General features: G+C 37.1%; 1 protein-coding gene across 2 annotated transcripts in view; it reads right to left on the bottom strand.

Moving 5' to 3' along the window:
• LOC150075071 (V-type proton ATPase 116 kDa subunit a 1-like) overlaps positions 1-19,344 on the bottom strand; it is a 431,757-nt gene that overhangs the window by 149,421 nt on the left and 262,992 nt on the right. For both annotated transcript variants that reach the window (XM_090389279.1, XM_090389280.1), the window contains exon 14: positions 10,554-10,672. In XM_090389279.1, the coding sequence (XP_090245405.1) occupies positions 10,554-10,672 (119 nt within the window). The remainder of the gene's footprint in view (positions 1-10,553; positions 10,673-19,344) is intronic.

Raw genomic sequence — 19,344 nt, 5'->3', positions numbered from 1 at the left:
TGCTATTAGTTAAGAAACACATCAAATCTAAGCAAGTGCATCCAGTTGATATAGATGGACAGTGCAATGTTGAGTCAGTTTGGTGTGACATAAGCACTGGGAAAGAAAAATAAGGGTCGGAGTTTGTTATAGGCCTGACTCTGATGAGTACAATGAACATTGTACTCATCAGTTCCATCAGGCTGGTAGTCCAGTATCATAACCACTGGGCCATTGTGCCCCTTTTATTATTATTATTATTATTATAACTGAGAGGAAAAGTGGAGGAGAAACTGTTGAAGATAAAAAAGGAACCCGGGGTGGATGGGATCTATCCAGTTATATTAAAGGAGGCAGCAAAGGAAGTAAGCAAACCCTAAGCAATAATTATGAGAGCTTCCTTGGACTCAGGGAAGGTACCCATGGACTGGAGATGTGCAAATGTATCTACAATTCACAAAGGGGGATTAAAGGGTGACACAAGTAATTACAGACCAGTTAGTTTGACTTCTGTTCCGGGGGAAAATAATGGAGTCATTGGTTAAAGAAGCATTGCAGGATCACTTAGACAAGACTACAGCAATAATTCAGACACAGCATGGGTTTGTCAAGGGGAAGTCTCTCTGACCAATTTGATTGGATTCTATGATGTGGTCACAAAGGAACTGGATGCAAAAACTAATTTTAATATCATATACTTGGATTTCAGGAAAGCTTTTGATACTTTTCCTCATGGAAGACTACTGTACAAATTAGAGCAGTATGACATTTTGGGCAAGCTGCTACAATGGATAAAAGGATGGTTGAGTGGGAGAAGACAGAGTGTGATGGTGAATGGAATGGGTACTGCTCTACGTGGACTAATGTTATTAGTGGTGTCCCTCAGTGTTGGGCCCGTTGTTGTTTTGTGTATTTATCAATGATAGTGATGAAGGTATATCAAGCTTAATGTCAAAGTTTGCAGATGATACAAAGGTTGGGAGGGTGCTTAATAACAGTAATGACAGTATGCTGATGCAATAGGATCTGGAAAAGTTGGGTAGATGGGCTGAGAAGTGTCAACTGAAGTTTAACATTGACAAATGCAAAGTACTGCATATGAGGAGCAGTACCCCAGAGAAATGTACCAACTATGTGGTGTTACACTAAGGGTAGTGGAGAATGAAAGAGACCTTGGGGTAATTGTGCAATCAGATATGAAGTTTTCTGAGCAGTGCAGACAAGCTGCCAGAGTAGGTTATGAGCTCTTGTCAATAATATACAGGGATTTTGCGAGCAGGGATAAGGAGGTGATTATCCCCTTGTATAAGGCAATGGTCAGGCTACACTTTGAGTACTGCATACAGGTGCAGTACTCAAGGTGTTGAGTACTGCACTTCCTAAAATCGAAGCCTCATTTTAGAAAGGATGCAGAGTTGCTAGAATGAGTACAGAGAAGGGCAACAAGACTGGTAGAGGGAACAAAGGGGGTGCTCTTATGAAGAAAGGCTTAAGTTCTGCAAGTTGCAGCTTCTGGATACTAGGCACCTGCGAGGCAATCTGATTGAGGGGTATAATGCCTTGAATGGATTGAGCAGGCTTAATGCTGAGGGGATTCTTCCTCTTGCTGAGATTAAAAAACTTAGCATAGATTCAAACTGAGGAACGACAGTTGTAGAATAGATGTGTGGAAATTTGTCTTTAGTCAGCGGGTAGTTGATTGCTGGAACGAGCTTCCATTTGTTGTTGTGGAGGTTGATAGCTTAAATAAATTCAAGACAGAACTAGACAAACATTTGGAATGAATGGATCAGTGAAATGGGAAGGTATTTTCTTTCTTTCTTTTTTTTTTTTTTTTTTTGGGCTGATGCTGTAAAAGCTTGCTTTCTTGCATCATGTTCTTCTACTAATGCTAACTACCCCCTGGCTAAAGGCAAATTTCTGCACATCTATTCTACAACTGTCTTTCCTCAATTTAGATTTATGCTTCAGGTTCGTAATCTCAGCAAGAAGAAGAATCCCATCAGCATTGATCCTGTTCAAACCATTCAAGGCCTTAATCACCTCAATCAGATCACTTTGCCAGTGCTTAGTCTCCAGATGCTGTAATTTGCAGAATGTAAGCCTTTATGATTTTCCTCTGACCAGTTTTGTTGGCCTTCCCCGTACTCTTTCTAGCAACTCTACATCCGTCCTAAAATGAGGCCTCCAGACCTGCATGCAGTACTCAGGGTGTGGGCTGACCATTGCCTTATACAAGGGAATAATTGCCTCTTTCTCCATCCAAGCAAAATTCCAGAATATCATTGACAAAACCACATGGCATGCTCTGGCATGCCTGTTTGCACTGCTCAGAAAACTCCACATCTGCTGTACAATTACTCACAGATCTTTCTCATTCTCCACTACCCTTGGTGTAGTACCAAACAGTTGGTACATTTCTCTGGGGTTACTGCAATCCATATCCAGTACTTTGCATTTGTCAATGTTAAATCTCATTTGCCACTTCTCAGCCCATTTGCCCAACTCTTCTCGATCCTGTTGCAATAGCATACTGTCATTAACAACCCAATTGGCATCTGAAAATGACAAAGATGTCATTTTCAGATGCCATCTTTATAGCATCTGAAAACTTAGACATTAAGTCTGATATACCTCCATCAATATCATTGATAAATATACAAAACAACAATGAGCCCAGCACTGAACCTTGAGGGACTCCACTAATAACATTAGTCCAAGAGCAGTGTCCATTGACTATCACTCTCTGTAATCTGGGAAGTTAAAATCCCCATTATAAGACATTCTGATTTAGTGGCCCACTGTATTTCTCTGTATAGTTGTTTATTGTACTCATCAGAGTCATTATGGCTATAACACAGTCCTACCCACATTTTTGCTTTCCCAGTGCTTATTTTTCACCAAACTAACTTAACGTTGCACTTTCCACCAATGTCAACTGGATTCACTGCCTTAGATTTTATGTGCTTTTTAACTAACAACATAAGTCCTCCTCCCTTCCTATCTTGTCAATCCTTTCTTTACACATTGTACTCCTCAAATTGCAATTCTGCATTCCTTATATCTGTATGCCACTACATCTCTGATATCCCAGCAATATCCACCTTTGATGCTTTGACCAGCACTTCAATTTCATCTAATTTATTTACTATATGCAAGTGTACATGCACCTGATCTTACGTGTAGTTACCCTAACACTGATGTATTTACTTTTTTAAATGTATTTACTTGTTTCATGATAATTCCCAGCAGTTCTTGAAATCCCCAGCAACTTGCTTTCCAGGCTGCTGCTCATTCCAATAAAAGCAGTGCAAGAATCACTTCCACCTCTACCTGTGGCTACTGTTAATTTATTAGTCTGTGAATCCTCCCCCAGTTAGCAGTCTTCTGCCGCACCTAACATTCCCTCGATAGCCTTAGCAAATATTGTTGCATCCCTTCTATTTAAATATATCCAATCACAGTGTAAAAACACTCTCTCCTGTTTAAAAGCACAGACCACACTTAGAAAAATCCTCCTCCATGAGCATTGCACAATCTCTCCAGGGCCGAACTGATTTACAAGTCTCTCATCATATACTCCCTCCTATCATGTCTACGCAGAATTGCAGGCACTTTCAAATTTAACCCTAATTCCGATTTTTTTTCAACATTGACCCGTACTTGTTAAGTAAGTCGCAAATCTTCTACACTTAATGTCATTAGTGCCAACATGTACTACGGTATCACCCTTTGTGTCCTTAAAAGATGATATCTGTTCTATAACATCAATATTTTGCCCCTGGCAAATATACCCTGGTTCTTTTCCACCTATCCTTTTTGCATAATATATTTCCCATCTTCCTGATAACTGAGTCACCAACAATAACTAGCTCCTGTGAGACCAGCGCATTCTGCCCTGAAGATTGCTGCGGTGTTGCCTAATACACTAGAGTAAGCTCTGGCGTTGAGTTGGGCAGCTGAGAGCTTGATGCACCCCCATTTTAATTCCTTTGAGGACATCTACCCAACACCTCAAACTCTCATAGATGCCCATCAGAATACTGAGTTGGCACCTAATTTCTTCACACTCACCTAGCTAGCACACACGACATCCCTCTTGGCTAGATCATATCCTGTTCCAATAAGGTCTGCAATCATTTCACATTTTGAACGTTTTTTTTGACTGTGATGCATTGGAGAATCGCTCCCTTTGTTTTGCCCCCAAACCACAACAACACCTCTACTTTATGCTTGTTGCTTTACTCTTCTACTCTGAAGCAAGTTTTGAATGGTACAAGGTACCACGGATACTAAGTAGTAACCTACAAAATCTCTATATAAATTCAAAATAAACCAAGGAGTGTGACTAGGACTATAAAGCTACTTTTAGAAAATAAATTAATATGACAATTAAGTCAATAAAACAGCGTCGACTTAATAAATTAAGTCAACAAAATAATAAAAATTTATCAAAAACTTATCATTTGCTGGAGCTGCAAAATCTTTTCCCACACGTGAATAACCCTGTTCCCCTATATTCAGAGCACTGCATTTGAAAACAAAGAAAGAAGAGTTATGTCTTGCTGAAAACTCCTTAACTTTGAGTAATACTGCATTAAATTTTCAAATAATAACAGTAGCTCTTTATTTGCTGCCACTCTGCAGAAAAATGCATTCAAATCAAATCAACATACTTATTTTGGGTGTTCATAGAAACTTTGAAAGAAGCCATTATTTTATATCTCCCACAATTTTTCAAGAGTTAATAACTGTATTTGTAGAAGAATAAGAGAAATTTACCTCAATATGGTAAGTAAAACACTTCCATATGACACTCTCCAGAATTTAAAACAAATATAAAATTAACACAAAATTGATTACAATAATAAATTAAAAATGATTAAACACAATTAAAAAATTAATTAGAGAATTAAAAAAGGTTTAATGTAAATTTTGCAAAAAACTTTCCTTCCTGAAGATGACAGGGCTTTTCAACTATGTCTTGATCACAGGAATGGAAATTAGAGTATTTTTTGCAAATACAAATAATCTTGCTATTTGTGCCTGGTACCTGGATTTTAAATAGCAAGATTATTTGTCTTTGCACATGTGTGGAAACGACCATGAATTGGAGATTAGATATGGATAGCAAATGTTAATAGGTAATTTAATTCTGGTGTTGCTGAACAAGAAGCACGGACTGAGGCTGCATGCTGTTTTACTTTCGCATTTAGTGCACACCACGTTCAGCCCTGATAAGACGAGTCACAATCACTGCAAGAAATGTATACCAGGTCATTGATTTGTGTTGCAAAAGTGGAAAGAACTGAGCGATTGTTCAGCACAGCATGTAATTTCCCTATTGGTCTGGCCACAATTTAAATTCAGTATCTTGAAAGAATCTATTAAGCCGTTTGTGCCACTATTCAACATATGGGACAGAAATAAAGTATTTTTTAATGTTACTATTGTTGGTTGGTGTAGTTTTTTGTATTCTATATCAGTTGAAGTTTTTTGTATCCTATCCTTAGCTTGTACCTTAATTCAGTTTATTGCAGCAAGGGGGTAACCTCTGTTTAAGATTCTGCCAGTTAATATCTGTATTTCTGAATCTAAAGCAGATTCCATTGCTGAATATGTATAGGCATTGAGAAATTTCTCAATGAAGCTTCTGTAGATGTGACAGGAGATAAAAAGTTGTTCATTATGATATGTGATATATCTGTAATTTGAGAGTTACAATTAGATATGCCAGAGAATCACCTTTTGTGAGCAGATGTAGAGGTTATGTGGATGTGTCCAATATGTGTTGTTCAAAACTTGATTTTCATAGTTTAAATTCATGTTTTCTTTGAAACAAATTATTATTGAGTTGATTCTTCCAAACTTGTAGCCACTGATTTTTACATGCTTGTTTTATTACAGTTTTATAATCAATATATGGAACTTGATTTGAGGACAAAATTACATTTTGTAGAGTTTTTTGCTGCTCTGTCAGCATGCTCATTAGCTGGGAAGCCTGTAAGTCCAGGAATCCAGCAAAAAATAACTTTTGTTAATATTCTGCATATCAAGCAAATGATCACTGTTTTAGTTGGTCTTCAGAAACTGTCCATTCAAAAAATGCATTCAGGATTGGTGAACAGGATATATCAATGGCTGAGCTTATGCCAGTGGAAAATGTAAGTATGTGTGACTATCCTTATTTAGGACTGTGAGATTTTGTTTATGTGACAATTTTTCTATCACGAGACCTTTTGCATCTGTACGATGGGATCCCCATATGGAATGGTGAGCATTTATGTCCGCCAAAATACAGAAGGCAGGTGGGACTTGTAATAATAAATCTTCATGGTAGTGATTCAGAGTAAAATATAGTGATACTAATGTTAGTGCTAGATGAATCACAATACGAATTGCAACTGCTTCCAGATGTGCCCATAGAAGAGTATGTTTCAAGAGTATGTTACTTCTCCATAACCACCCTAATGGTGATTCAATCATGCCTGTGTACATTGTAACCTTTCACCTGTGAAGTTAAATTTTTTTCTTGATATAAATTTTTTTCTTGATAAGGGCTGGAATAACATGAATAAGGGAATAAGCAATAGAATCCCGGGGGCTCACATCTGGTGAGTATGGGCTTGACACACACCCAGGGTCCTGAGCTGGATATCATCGTTCTTCTCTTTCTTGGTGATTCCCTTCTACTTCTGACTCTTGTTCTCTCTCTCTCTCTCTCTCTCTCTCTCTCTCTCTCTCTCTCTCTCTCTCTCTCTCTCTCACACACACACACACACACACACACAGGGTTACTCGGGAACTTTTTTTTTTCCTGGTGCAGCATAAGCCTCAGGCTTCCTTGCATCATATGAATATTAATAATAATAATTAATAAGATTACCAATGTCATCTATGTTACTTATGAAACTTTCACAATTCAATTGAATATCACTGCAATATGTATCACTGCATTAGCATAGAATAGTATTGTATAGTCAAGTCTAGTACAGTATAGTATAGTATGGTCTATTAATCAAATAAATTTATTATCCTTATTAATTTTAAACTGTTAATTAATTAAATCATATTAACAGAGAAATAATAACCAAGACTCGAGCAGCAAAGCAACGGGGACAAAGTAGTGGGAGTGCTGTGGCTTGGGGAAGAAACACAGGGAGCAATTCTCCAACGCAACACAGCCTAAAAAAAATGTGCAACTTGTGAAATGTTTGCGGAACTTTCTGGAACAGGACATGATATAGCCAAAGAGAATGTCTTTGTGTCTCTTAGGTCCAAAAAATGTCAAGAAATTAGGTGCCACCTCAGGGTTTTGATGTGTGTCTATGAGAATTTTAAGAGTAGGGTAGAAGCCCTTGAAAGAATTAAAATGGAGGACCCATCAAGCTCTCAGATGCCCAACTCAGTGCCAGAGCTCACTCTTGAGCATTAGTCAACAGAGCGGCAATCTTCAGGGCAGAATGTGCTGGTCCCACAGATGCTAGTTATTGTTGGTGACTCTTGTCAGGAAGATGGAAAATATATTGTGCAAAAAAGGATAGGTGGAACAGGACCAGGGTATGTCTGTCAGGGGCAAAAGTAGATCACGTTGTACAGTAGATATTTTTAAGGGCACAAAGGGTGATATTGCTGTATAGTGATACTAATGATGGCAAAAATGACATTAAGAGTGGGAGATCTGCAGATTTAATTAGCAAGTACAGGTCAATGTTGAAAAAAAAGTCAAGAGTTCGGGTTAAATTTGAAAGTGTCTGCAATTTTGCCCTGACATGATAGGAGGGAGTATGTAATGAGAGCCTTGTCAATCAATTCGGCCCTGTAGAGACTGTGCAAGGCTCATGGGGTAGAATTTTTCTCAGCCTGACCTGTGCTTGTTAACAGGAAAGATTGTTTAAATGGGGATGGGATACACTTAAATAAAAGGGGTGCAAGAATGTGTGGCTGATACTATTGAGGCAGCGTTAGGTGGGCCAGAAAACTGCTAGCTTGAGGGGATTCACAGACTAATAGATTAACAGTAGTCATAGGCAAAGGTGGAAATGATTCTTGCACTGCTTCTATTGGAATGTGCAACAGACCGGAAAGTAAGGTGCTGGGAATTTTCAGGACTGCTGGGAATTATCATGGAAACAGTAAATACATGGGCTGTGTTAGGATAACTAAGAGTAAGATTAGGTGGATGTATACTTGCATTTACATCAATGCTAGGAGTAGATTAAATAAATTTGATGAATTTGAGGCGCTGGTGAAGACATCGAACAAGGATATTGTTAGGATATCAGAAACATGGTATCACAATGGAATGCAAAATTGGAATTTGGGAATTACGATGTGTACAGGAAGGTCAGAGGGAAGACTGGAAATGCTGTTAGTTAAGAAACACATAAAACCTACAGAAGTACATCCAGCTGATATGGGTGGACAGTAAAATGCTGAGTCAGTGTGGTGTGACATAAGCACTGGGAAAGAAAAATCCAGAGTAGGAGTGTGTTATAGGCATAATGCCCCTGATGAGTACAATGAACAACTATACAGAGAAATAGAGTGGGCCAGTAAATCAGATTGTCTTATAATTGGGGATTTTAACTTCCCAGATATTGACTGAAACTTGTGGGTTGGTCACTCACACACTAGGAAGACATTTGTGAATTTATTGGAGGATTGTTTTTTACAGCAGATGTTCAGGCAACTAGAGGGAATAATGCCCTAGATCAAGATTATCAGCAGTGATTCTTCATGCATTAAGAATCTGCAAATAAAGGTACCAGTAGGTGGCAGTGATCACAGTGCACTGATGTGGAATTTAATTAAAGATGTAACTACCATGAGGGGTAAAGGGAAGGGTTTTTGCTTTCGTAAAGGTGACTACATTAGTCTCAGAGATTTTTTAAATTCTATACAATGGGACCAACTGATTATGTTATCAACAGTGAATTATAAATGGGAAGCCTTCAAGGAATTAGTCTTTAGGCTACAAGGCTTTTCATGCCAACTAAGAAATACTGTTCAAGATTTACATCTAAATGGATGTCAGATGAACTAATGAGACGTGTTTCAGAGAATAAAAATGCATGGGACGCATATAAATTGTTAGGAGACACAGATGCCTATGGTAGAATTATTATAGTCTGTAATCAAGTTACAAAGGATGTCAGACAAGCAAAGGGGGATTATGATAAATCTTTGGCAAAGGATACAAAGAAAAATACTTCTTTTTTCTTTTACATAAATAAAGAAGTAAAGACTTCTTTATTTATGTAAACTCTAGAAGAGTATGAATCAATTTGGTCCACCTGACATTGACATATCAATTGTCGATGAACCTGCTGACAAACTGAATGAGGTATTTTGCATCTAAATACACAAATGAGGAAGTCTGTAGAGAAGTGGAGGCCAGAAGATCAGCCACCTCTGGTAGGGAGCTAAATGATTTTGTAATAACTGAAGGCAAAGTGGAGGAGAAATTATTGAAATTGAACATAAGAAAGGCACCTGGGGTGGATGGGATCTAGCCAGTTATATTAAAGGAAGCAGCAAAGGAAGTAAGCAAACCCATAGCCATAATAATGAAAGCTTCCCTGGACTCAGAGGAGGTCCGCATGGACTGGAGATGTGCAAATGTGTCCCCAATTTACAAAGGGGATCAAAGGGAGAGACAAATAATTACAGACCTTAGATTAACTTCTGTTCCAGGGAAAATAATGGAGTCACTGGTTAAAGATGCATTGCAAGATCGTCTAGTCAAGACTGCAGTAATAATTCGGACACAGCATGGGTTTGTTAGGGGGTGAGTCATGTCTGACCAATTTGATTTTTTTTTTTTTATGAAAACCCCAAACATGAAAGGTATCAAAACCTATAGTACTTAGTACCGTGCATGGGTTGAAGGAGAAGTATGGGGGGGGGGGGGGGTTTGCCGGAAACTTTGCTCTAGAGACTAAACATGGGTTTCACCACTTCAAGCCGTGGTATAAGCAAAGTCGTGGTATAAGCAAAGTCGTGGTATTTCACCGGTTGATGAAAGTCATCTACCACATTAAAGAGCATCCTTGCAGTATATAATATCAAAAAGATAATTTTGATATCATATACTTGAATTTTAGGAAAGCTTCTGATATTGTGGAACATGGAAGTCAACTGCACAAATTGGAGCAGTATAGTATTAAGCGCAAGTTGCTGCTATGGATAAAGGGATGATTGAATGGGAGAAGATGGAGAGTGGTAATCAATGGACACTGCTCTTCGTGGACTAATATTATTAGTCGAGTCCCCAAGGGTTCAGTGTTGGTCCCATTGTTGTTTTCTGTATTTATCAATGATATTGATGAAGGTATATCAGGGTTAATGTCTAAGTTTGCAAACAATACAAAATTCGGCAGGGTTGTTAATGATGTAATGAAAATATGCAATTAAACAATTGCATTTAAAAACAATTAGATTCAAAAAATACAATACACGCAGTATACAACTGAATTATATCTTCGAAATCTACAGCTTTTGTTAAATCAACACACTTTCTTTTAAAAAATTAAACTCTACATTTTCTCTTAAAAAAAAAAATTAATAATTACCAGTGATTGAAAAGACTCAAAATCACACCAAAAAACATCTGAAGTACTCCAAATATCACAGAAATCTTCATTTTATAAGAATTCAAGAACATGATTTTGTTCTCTGATAACTGCCAGACCTATGGGGAAAAAAAAAAAGGTCACTTTTAGTCATAAGATTTTAAAAATCTTAAGAAATATACGATCATTAAGGCCTTAGTTAGATATGTTAGGATTAGATGGGCAATATTTTTCTATAACAAACCTATGTATATTGTTAATCCATTGATTAGTTTCTATAGGGGGTGTTGTATAAATACACCATACATATAAAAACTTATGATGCCAAAATTTACTATTGTAAATTATCATGCTATAAACATTACAATTTATAACAGTATTAACAGTTTCATAAAAAGAGCAGAATATCCTGGTTGATTGTAATTTAGCCATTTATTTATTTATTCTGAATTTATAAGCATCTAAAAGAAAGGTTAAGTTAATGGAAAAATATCTTCTAATTCTAACATATCTAACCAGGAGAATTAGTTCTAACCCTTGATATACAGGAATATATCAAGCCCTAACCCCTAGATATACAGGAATTTTTTCAACAGGGATAGGGAGGTGATTATCCCCTTGTATAAGGGAATGGTCAGGCCACACATTGAGTACTGTATATAGGTCTGGAGACCTCATTTTAGGTGCCTCCATAGCCAGGTGGGCAGGAGCAGCAGTGCATAGCACACACTTCTTGATCAGACTGGGGTTTGAGCCCGTGACCACCAAATACGGAGGATGCGGAAAGGTCAGGGAATGAAATGACCACCGTATATCCCCGGAGCAATACGGCTTTAGTTGCTAATGCTCTTAAAAACCAAACAACAACAACAGCCTCATTTTAAGAAGGATGAAGAGCTGTTGGAACGAGTACAGAGAAGGGCAACAAGATTAGTGAATGGAACAAAGGGTTTCTCTTACGAAGAAAGGCTTAAGTTTTGCAAATTATAGTATCTGGAGACTAGGCACCTGTGAGGTGATCTGATTGAGGTGTATAAAGCCTTGAATGGTTTGAGCATGCTCAATGCTGATGGGATTCTTCGTCTTGCTCAGAATAATCACCTGAGAGGGCATAAATTCAAATTGAGGAAAGACAGATGTAGGATAGATGTGCGGAAGTTTGCCTTTAGTCAGCGGGTAGTTGGTTGGTGGAACAGACTTCCATCCTTTGTTGTGGAAGTTGATAGCCTAAATAAATTAAAGGCTGAGCTGGACAGGCATTTGGAAAGAACGGAGGGGTGAAATGGGAGTGTTTTTTTTGCCTCTCTACTAACGCTAATGCTAACCCTATATATCTAACCAAGGCAATAATTATAACAAACTATTAAAATGGTAACTAAAACAAGTAAACAAAAATTCTCTAATTATCATTATTGATTTCTCAGTTGCAACTTTTTTTTTTTTTTTTGGAAAATTTACTATAACATTATCAATAAAAAGCTAGTCCAGTAGTGTCCTACAAACCTATAAATGTTGCTCCAAATATTATGACAAAAAGACTTATAGCACTACATAAATAGTTCAGAATCAATAAACTATTACTGTATATTATATATATATTGTATTCAAAATTCCCTCATTGCTTTTAGTTTCATAAACCCAAAGAAAGAAATCTTTGCTAAAAATGTGGCAAGAAATTTAAAAAAAAAAAAAAAAAAAACACCTATTCAGTTCTTTGTATTAACAAAAAATTTGTTTATGATAACAAACCCATTATTAATGTTTTGAAGTTGAACAGTAAAGGGATGCTGACTGGTTGTGGCAAGTGATTGGACTGGTTTGAAAAAAAGAGGGGGGGGGGTTAATTATAGAAGAACAGTACCAATGGAAGTAGCTAGAGAAAAGGCATGCAGCAGAAACAGAATTTCTATGAGACAGAGAGTGGAGAGACTGATTATGGGTCTTACAACTTTATGGGCTAATCAAATTATGTCCTACAACTTTATTACAACTGACTAAGAACTTTAACCATTCCAATGATTCAGTGCCATGGAAGGCTTGTGGCTTTCCTTAAAGCTTAAAGCTTGTGGCTTTCCTTAAAAAATTCTATTTGACATTAAGAACTACAGACCCATTTTCCCTTCTGTTTAGTCCCCTTAGCCTTATCTTTAATAGAATCCCACAACTGAAATCAATAAGATCTTAATTCCTAACAGGCAGAATTCAGACCAGGCAGATCCTGTACCACAGAGATCCTCAACTTGACAATTTATTGAGAATAGCTTTTGAAGAGATGCTCATCAGGGGACTGCCTTTGTAGACCTCTCCACCACCTATGACACAGTTTGCCACTGCCCATTTCTGCACAAGATTTAAAGCTGTTATGTTTAATCTGCTGCCTCTTGGAGAATTGACTATTCTTTGTTGATCTGGTGGGGAAAAAGAAGCAGGTGGCACCTCCAGAAAAAAGGCCTACCCAAAGGAAGTGTTCTAATTCCTTTGCTCTTTAACATCTACACAAAGGACCAGCCCATTTTTGAAGAACACGGAGCTTTTTTTTTTTTTTTTTTTTTTATGGACACAATTTAGCACAGGTTAAAGATTTTTCAGACTAATGAAAACACCTTGACTCAAGTCTTAATAAACATTGGCAAGTACAATTATAAAAAAAAAAAAAAAAAAAAAAGCCTTACAAGTAAATCCAAACAAAACTCAGCTTCTTTTCACCTTAAAAACAAGGATGCTAACAGGCCACTGAACATCTCTTGAAATTGCATCCAGCTTAATTCTGAAAAGCACCCAATCCACCTATGTGTCACACTGGGTCACACTTACCTTTAAAAGACAAAAAAAAAATAAAACCAGACTAAAAGTTGGAGCTGGAAACAACATCCTTCAGAGGTTCACATCAACTAAATGAGGAGCCAACCTATACACACCAAAAAACAAAGGCTCTTTAGCCTTATGACTGCAAAATATGCCAGTCCTGCCTGGGCGACATCCTGTCATCCTATGAAACTAAACCCGTACTAAATTAAACTTGCAGACTAGTGACCAGATGCTTCAAAACGATACCAATTAATGACCTTTACATACTGGAATGGATTGACCCCCCCCTCCCTCTATCAGAAGATATGTTAACAGCATGAAAGAAAGAAAACCAAATAATAACACTTGATCCCAGATTTCCACTCTATGACCAGCAACCAGCTCCATGTCATTTCTCATTCTGCAAAAGCTTCCTGCATGAGAACACCACTTACCTCTCCTTCCGAGAGTACTAGATTAAGACTGTGACAAGAGGCCATTGCCAGACACCAGCCTTCCACTATCTGAAGCACTTCTATCTAGAGCAGATTTAGAATGACTCAAGTGGATACTCCACTGTACTCCACAGAGGCCTTCCTTCTTGTTCTGACAAAGCTGTGCAAGTACACAATACTGGAAAAATATTTAACATAAACTCATATGTTAAATATTTAACATTTTGTACCCGCTTATATATGTTTTATACTTCACAAGCAATATTGAATTTGCTTCAACTTTTTTAAAAAAATATTTCCTTTACATGTGGTTAGCTATTATTTATTATTGTTACTGATTGATTATCATATGACATGCATGTTTATGGTGCCTTATCTGTGTCTCAGACTTGAAATAAATAATAAAGCTGCATGTGTACTCTGTACGCATGAAAGAGGTTTTATTTTATGTGAAAACATCTTTGACGAAAATCAAAACCGTTTAAATTTTTAAAATCGAACAACTAAAACTGAAGTTATGAACGATGTAATGTTTAAATGTTTTATGCTCATGCCTGCTACTTACCTACAGAATCAAAGTTAGTGACAGAGTTACCATCATTAATGTCATTTAAGTATGAACAATGTAACGTTTTATGCTCATGCCACTACTTACTCTATGGAATCAATGTTAGGGACTGAGTTAGCATCATTTCCGTCTCGAATTTTTGTTACCAATAGGTTTACTTCAGTCTGAAAATTTTATAGATAAAATAAACCAGATAAACCAAAGTTGTTTTCACACATCAATAAATAATAAATTATCAAAAAAAAAAAAAAAAAAATAGTTGATAGAAACACTGGCAGGTTCACCATTCCACACCCCCCCCCCACCTACAATTAGCATTAGTTGAGGCATATGATACAAGAAAGCAAGATTATAGAGCATCAGCCTAAAAAAAAAAAAAAAAAAAGCCTTCCCATTTCACCCATCCAGTCACTCCAAATGTTTGTCTAGTTCAGCCTTAAATTTATTTAAGCTATCAACTTCCACAACAACAGATGGAAGTCTGTTCCAGCAATCAACTACCCGCTGGCTAAATACAAACTTCCACATCTATTCCACAACTATCTTTCCTCAATTTGAATCTATGCTCCCTCAGGTTCTTAATCTCAGCAAGTGAAACAAGTAAAGACATAAGCTGTGTTAGAGAAACTAAGAGTAAGAACAGGTGCAAGTATACTTGCATGTACACCAATGCTAGGAGTATAGTAAATAAATTTGATGAATTTGAAGTGCTGCTTAAGACATCCAAAGCAGATATTGTTGAGATATCAAAGACATGGTGCCATGTCTTTGATATCTCAGATATAAGGGATGCAGAATTGGAATTTGGGAGTACAATGTGTACAGAAAGGATAGACAGGATAGGAAGGGAGGAGGGATTATGCTGTTAGTTAAGAAGCATAAAATCTAAGGAAGGAAGGGAGGAGGGATTATGCTGTTAGTTAAGAAACATAAAATCTAAGGAAGTTGACATAGATACACAAGTGTAAAGTGTGTTAATTGTCTGATGCCACCAGGGATTTCCCCCCACCTCTGAGTTGTTGTTGTTATTTGGTTTTTAGGAGAATTAGCAACTAAGGCCATATTGCTCTGGGATATGTGGTGGTCATTCCCTGACCTTTCCGCATCCTCCGTATTTGGTGGTGACGGGCTCGAACCCCGGTCTAATCAAGAAGCGTGTGCTACGCACTGCTGCTCCTTCCCACCTGGCTAAGGAGGCACCCCTCTGAGTTGTATACTCTGTTTTTGTGACACAGAACTCAGTGGAGGCCAGAGATTTAAAAAGTGTGTGGGGAGTGGAATGTTGTGTAGTGTATGTTCTGTTGTTTCTCTGACCATTTAGCTGTTGAGCCCCTACTGGGACCCACCTTTGTGCCCACACCAAGCCACGAGGAGGCAGGTCAGGTACCCAGTAGATTATTTAAGTATTCTGGCAGGCCCTGCCACCTATTTTCCAAGGATTTTAGTGAGAAGCCCTATTTATGGAAAAAAAAAAGGGGGAGGGGTGGAGTGAACCCTTTAATTTGGAAAGGCCAAAAGAGATTTTCGAGACAGTGGTTGAATTTAGACAGTGATTAGAATTTGGCATAATTGTTAATGGGGTGTATTCAGTCAGTTTAGTTAGAGTGTGGGGAAAACAGATAGAAGGATGGGGACTATACAGTAGGCATCCCCAAAGGTGTGTGGGGACGAGCCTCACCAAGCGAAGTATGGGGGGCAGGAGGGGAGATAGAGACCCGTCTCCTCCCTCCCCTGCCTGGGGATGGGGTTTTAGAGGGAACTGGTCTTGAGTAGCCAGTTCAGATTGCCAAATAGCATGTTGTGTCGATTTCAGTAGGAGGGTCAAACTGCCCATCTTGCTCTGGGAGTAGAATATGTTCGTCGTTGACAGTGGGGAGTGGGAGAGACAGATTTACTTCATACATAAATCTGCATTCTCTCTCAACTTGCATTCTATTTTTATACTTTTTTTTTTCTGTTAGACTATATATATATATATATATATATATTTTAGTTTGATTGCTCAGATAAATTAAACTTTAGTGTCTATTTTCCACTAGGTATTAGGGTGTATCCTGAACAGGAGATTTTGTTAGCATTTCAAGTCTAACATATTCCTAGGGGTCTGTGGTGGCATTCAAATTATATAATAAATAATAATAAAAAAGTTAGTTCTAATACTAATTATTTAATTTTAATTAATGTTATTAATCAATACTAAACAATACTAAATAACATTCCCTTATCTGGTCATCTATCCGCTACTTCTTCAGGGGCTTTGAGCGGATCGATAGCCAGTTTTAAAGGAATGTCTCATAATTACCCGTTTCTGTTAACTCCTTATCAGTTTTGCCTTTTAGTGAGATTTTTTTTATCTCCTTTAGATTATTTAATTTATTAAATAATCTAAAGATATTTTTATGCTAATTTGTCTTTCAGTTTATTTTTAAATTTCTGAAAATTTTTAATACTTAATTTAGGAATTCAGCAAACTGGTATAGGAGAAACAAAGCCCAACGGGTAATTATCGGAATAAGCGAGTGGAGCTATACTTATCTGTCCGGTGGTGGTGGTGGTCCCTCAGTAAAAGAGGGGTTAGTTCTGTTCACTGTTTGTTTCATCCTTGGTTTGGTTTTTAGTGCGCAGTCGCGTCTATTGTTGCTTGATATTGTTGTAAGGTGATATTTTAGCAAGTCATCCGATAAATGGGTTGGTTCCTACGTCAGCCGGGGTGCGGCCTGGGTGGGGGTGGGGGGTTTGTTTCCGTTTTAAACTCCGTGGTGAACATTAATTTGAATAAAACGTGATATGTTTGTATTTTATTTACAAGCGTTATTTATTGTTATTTACATAAGTTGGTTTGCTATCCCTTTGGACTGGGCCGGTATAGCTTTTCTAAGGCATAACAGCCCGTTTTGTCCTCGGGGATAGCTATTTACATATTTACAGCCTCCTATTTACAGCCTCCTGTAAAGTGAATTTTACCTTGCGACTGGTTACCCATAGATTAATTTTTTATTTTTATTTTTATTTTGAAGGGTGGGTTAATATAGGAAACCGGATTATAGTGCGGTCAGAGGACGAGCCTCCTCTGAGCGTAAGAGATCCGGACCTTAATTTAGGTTTTGGTATTGCTTTGTGATTTAGATATTAGATTTTTGTTATTAATAAGTGTGGCCGCTTTTATGTGGTGTTTGCTGTAATTGTAGGGTATATTGTTTTTTGTGAGTGTTTTTATCAGTTTGTTAATTGCTTTTGTTGTGTTTTCTGCATTACTGCATATTTTTATTATTCTGGTCGTTTGGTTCCTAATTGTGTTTCCGTATATGTGTTTTGCAATGTTGCTATCGTAGCATTAACGTAGCATTAACGTAGCAAGGGACAAAATATTAAAACAATCAATTAGAAACTAACTAAAATAATAAAAACTTTATTATTATTTATTATATAATTTGAACGCCACCACAGACCCCTAGGAATATGTTAGACTTGAAATGCTAACAAAATCTCCTGTTCAGGATACACCCTAATACCCAGTGGAAAATAGACACTAAAGTTTAATTTATCTAAGCAATCAAACTAAAATATATCAAGCACGTATAATTGTCGAATTGCCAACGGCAATGGCATTAACGTAGCAAGGGATAAAATATTAAAACAATCAATAAAACAATCAAATTTAATTCATCTAAGCAATCAAACTAAAATATATCCAGCACGTATAATTGTCGAATTGCCAACGGCAATGGCATTAACATAGCAAGGGACAAAATATTAAAACAATCAATTAGAAACTAACTAAAATAATAAAAACACAAAATATATTAACCTGATAGTACCTAGCATTGCTAAACAGCTACTGGGACTACAGCCAGTAGTAAATTTTACCAATAAATTTACCAATAAAGATGGTAATAAGACAAAGGGTATTACGGAGTAACCACAAGGAACCGGGGCCTACAATTACAAAATAAATTGAAAATTAATTAAACATGAACGAAAATTAATTAAACATACAAATAAAAGTAAAATGCTGTACGGGTATCACAGCATAAATTGCACCCCGGGATCACACATGACCACACAGGACCCGACAATTCCTGAAAACGGTCATTTAGCATGCAATGCCGCCACACCAAAAGTGATTAACAAAAAACCGAGCGGACCCGATTACCTTAAAAACCCACACAAGAAAGCTACGGAGAAATCTATCAACACCAGGAAAAACTAGCATTCAGTAAATGTAAAAATAAACTATGCAAAACATGCCCACAAATGCACAGAGTACACCAACAAAACGACGATAACGCACCAAAATTTTGTCACACCAAAAATGTAGTCTACTTAATTACTTGTAAAACATGCGGAATACAATACATAGGACAAACCAGCACAGAACTGCACATAAGAATAAATCTACATCGGTCACAAATAAAGAAATACGGAGAAAACCCCACAAAAGCCAATACCACAGAAAAATACACCAATGAAATAGAATACAAACACTTTCAAAAACACAAATTCACCAATATAACTATTGCGATCTTAGCCATAATAGAAAATACCGCTAAAAGAGAAAACATGGAGGACATGTTAATAATAATGTACAAAACACTATACCCATACGGACTCAATAACAGATTCAATGGAAGAAACTTCACATATACAAACCCCGGACAATGTACATATACTATTTTTCAGCTCTACAAAGACTGGCAAAAAAATGGTTTAAAACTCAACAAAATCAAACAAGAAATTGACGAAGATAATAAAAGCAAATCACAAAGCCTAAACAACTTCGATAAACTCATCACAGAATGGGACACGGAACCTATTAACGTTAGAAGCATACACAACATCCTATTTTCACTTAAAATCAGCAAACTTAAAGCACTAAGCAGAATTCACCAGAAACTGAAGATTAAGAACATACACCTCAACCATACACTAGAAGATGTATTCAAATTCAGAATCGGCGATGATTACAAAGACATTGACACTA

This window comes from Mastigoproctus giganteus, chromosome 14 (assembly GCF_048544385.1).
Source record: "Mastigoproctus giganteus isolate SK-2022 chromosome 14, ASM4854438v1, whole genome shotgun sequence".
Lineage (NCBI taxonomy): Eukaryota > Metazoa > Arthropoda > Arachnida > Uropygi > Thelyphonidae > Mastigoproctus > Mastigoproctus giganteus.
The sequence above is the reverse complement of the archived record's forward strand: the minus strand, read 5'-3'. Positions and strand labels throughout refer to the sequence as shown.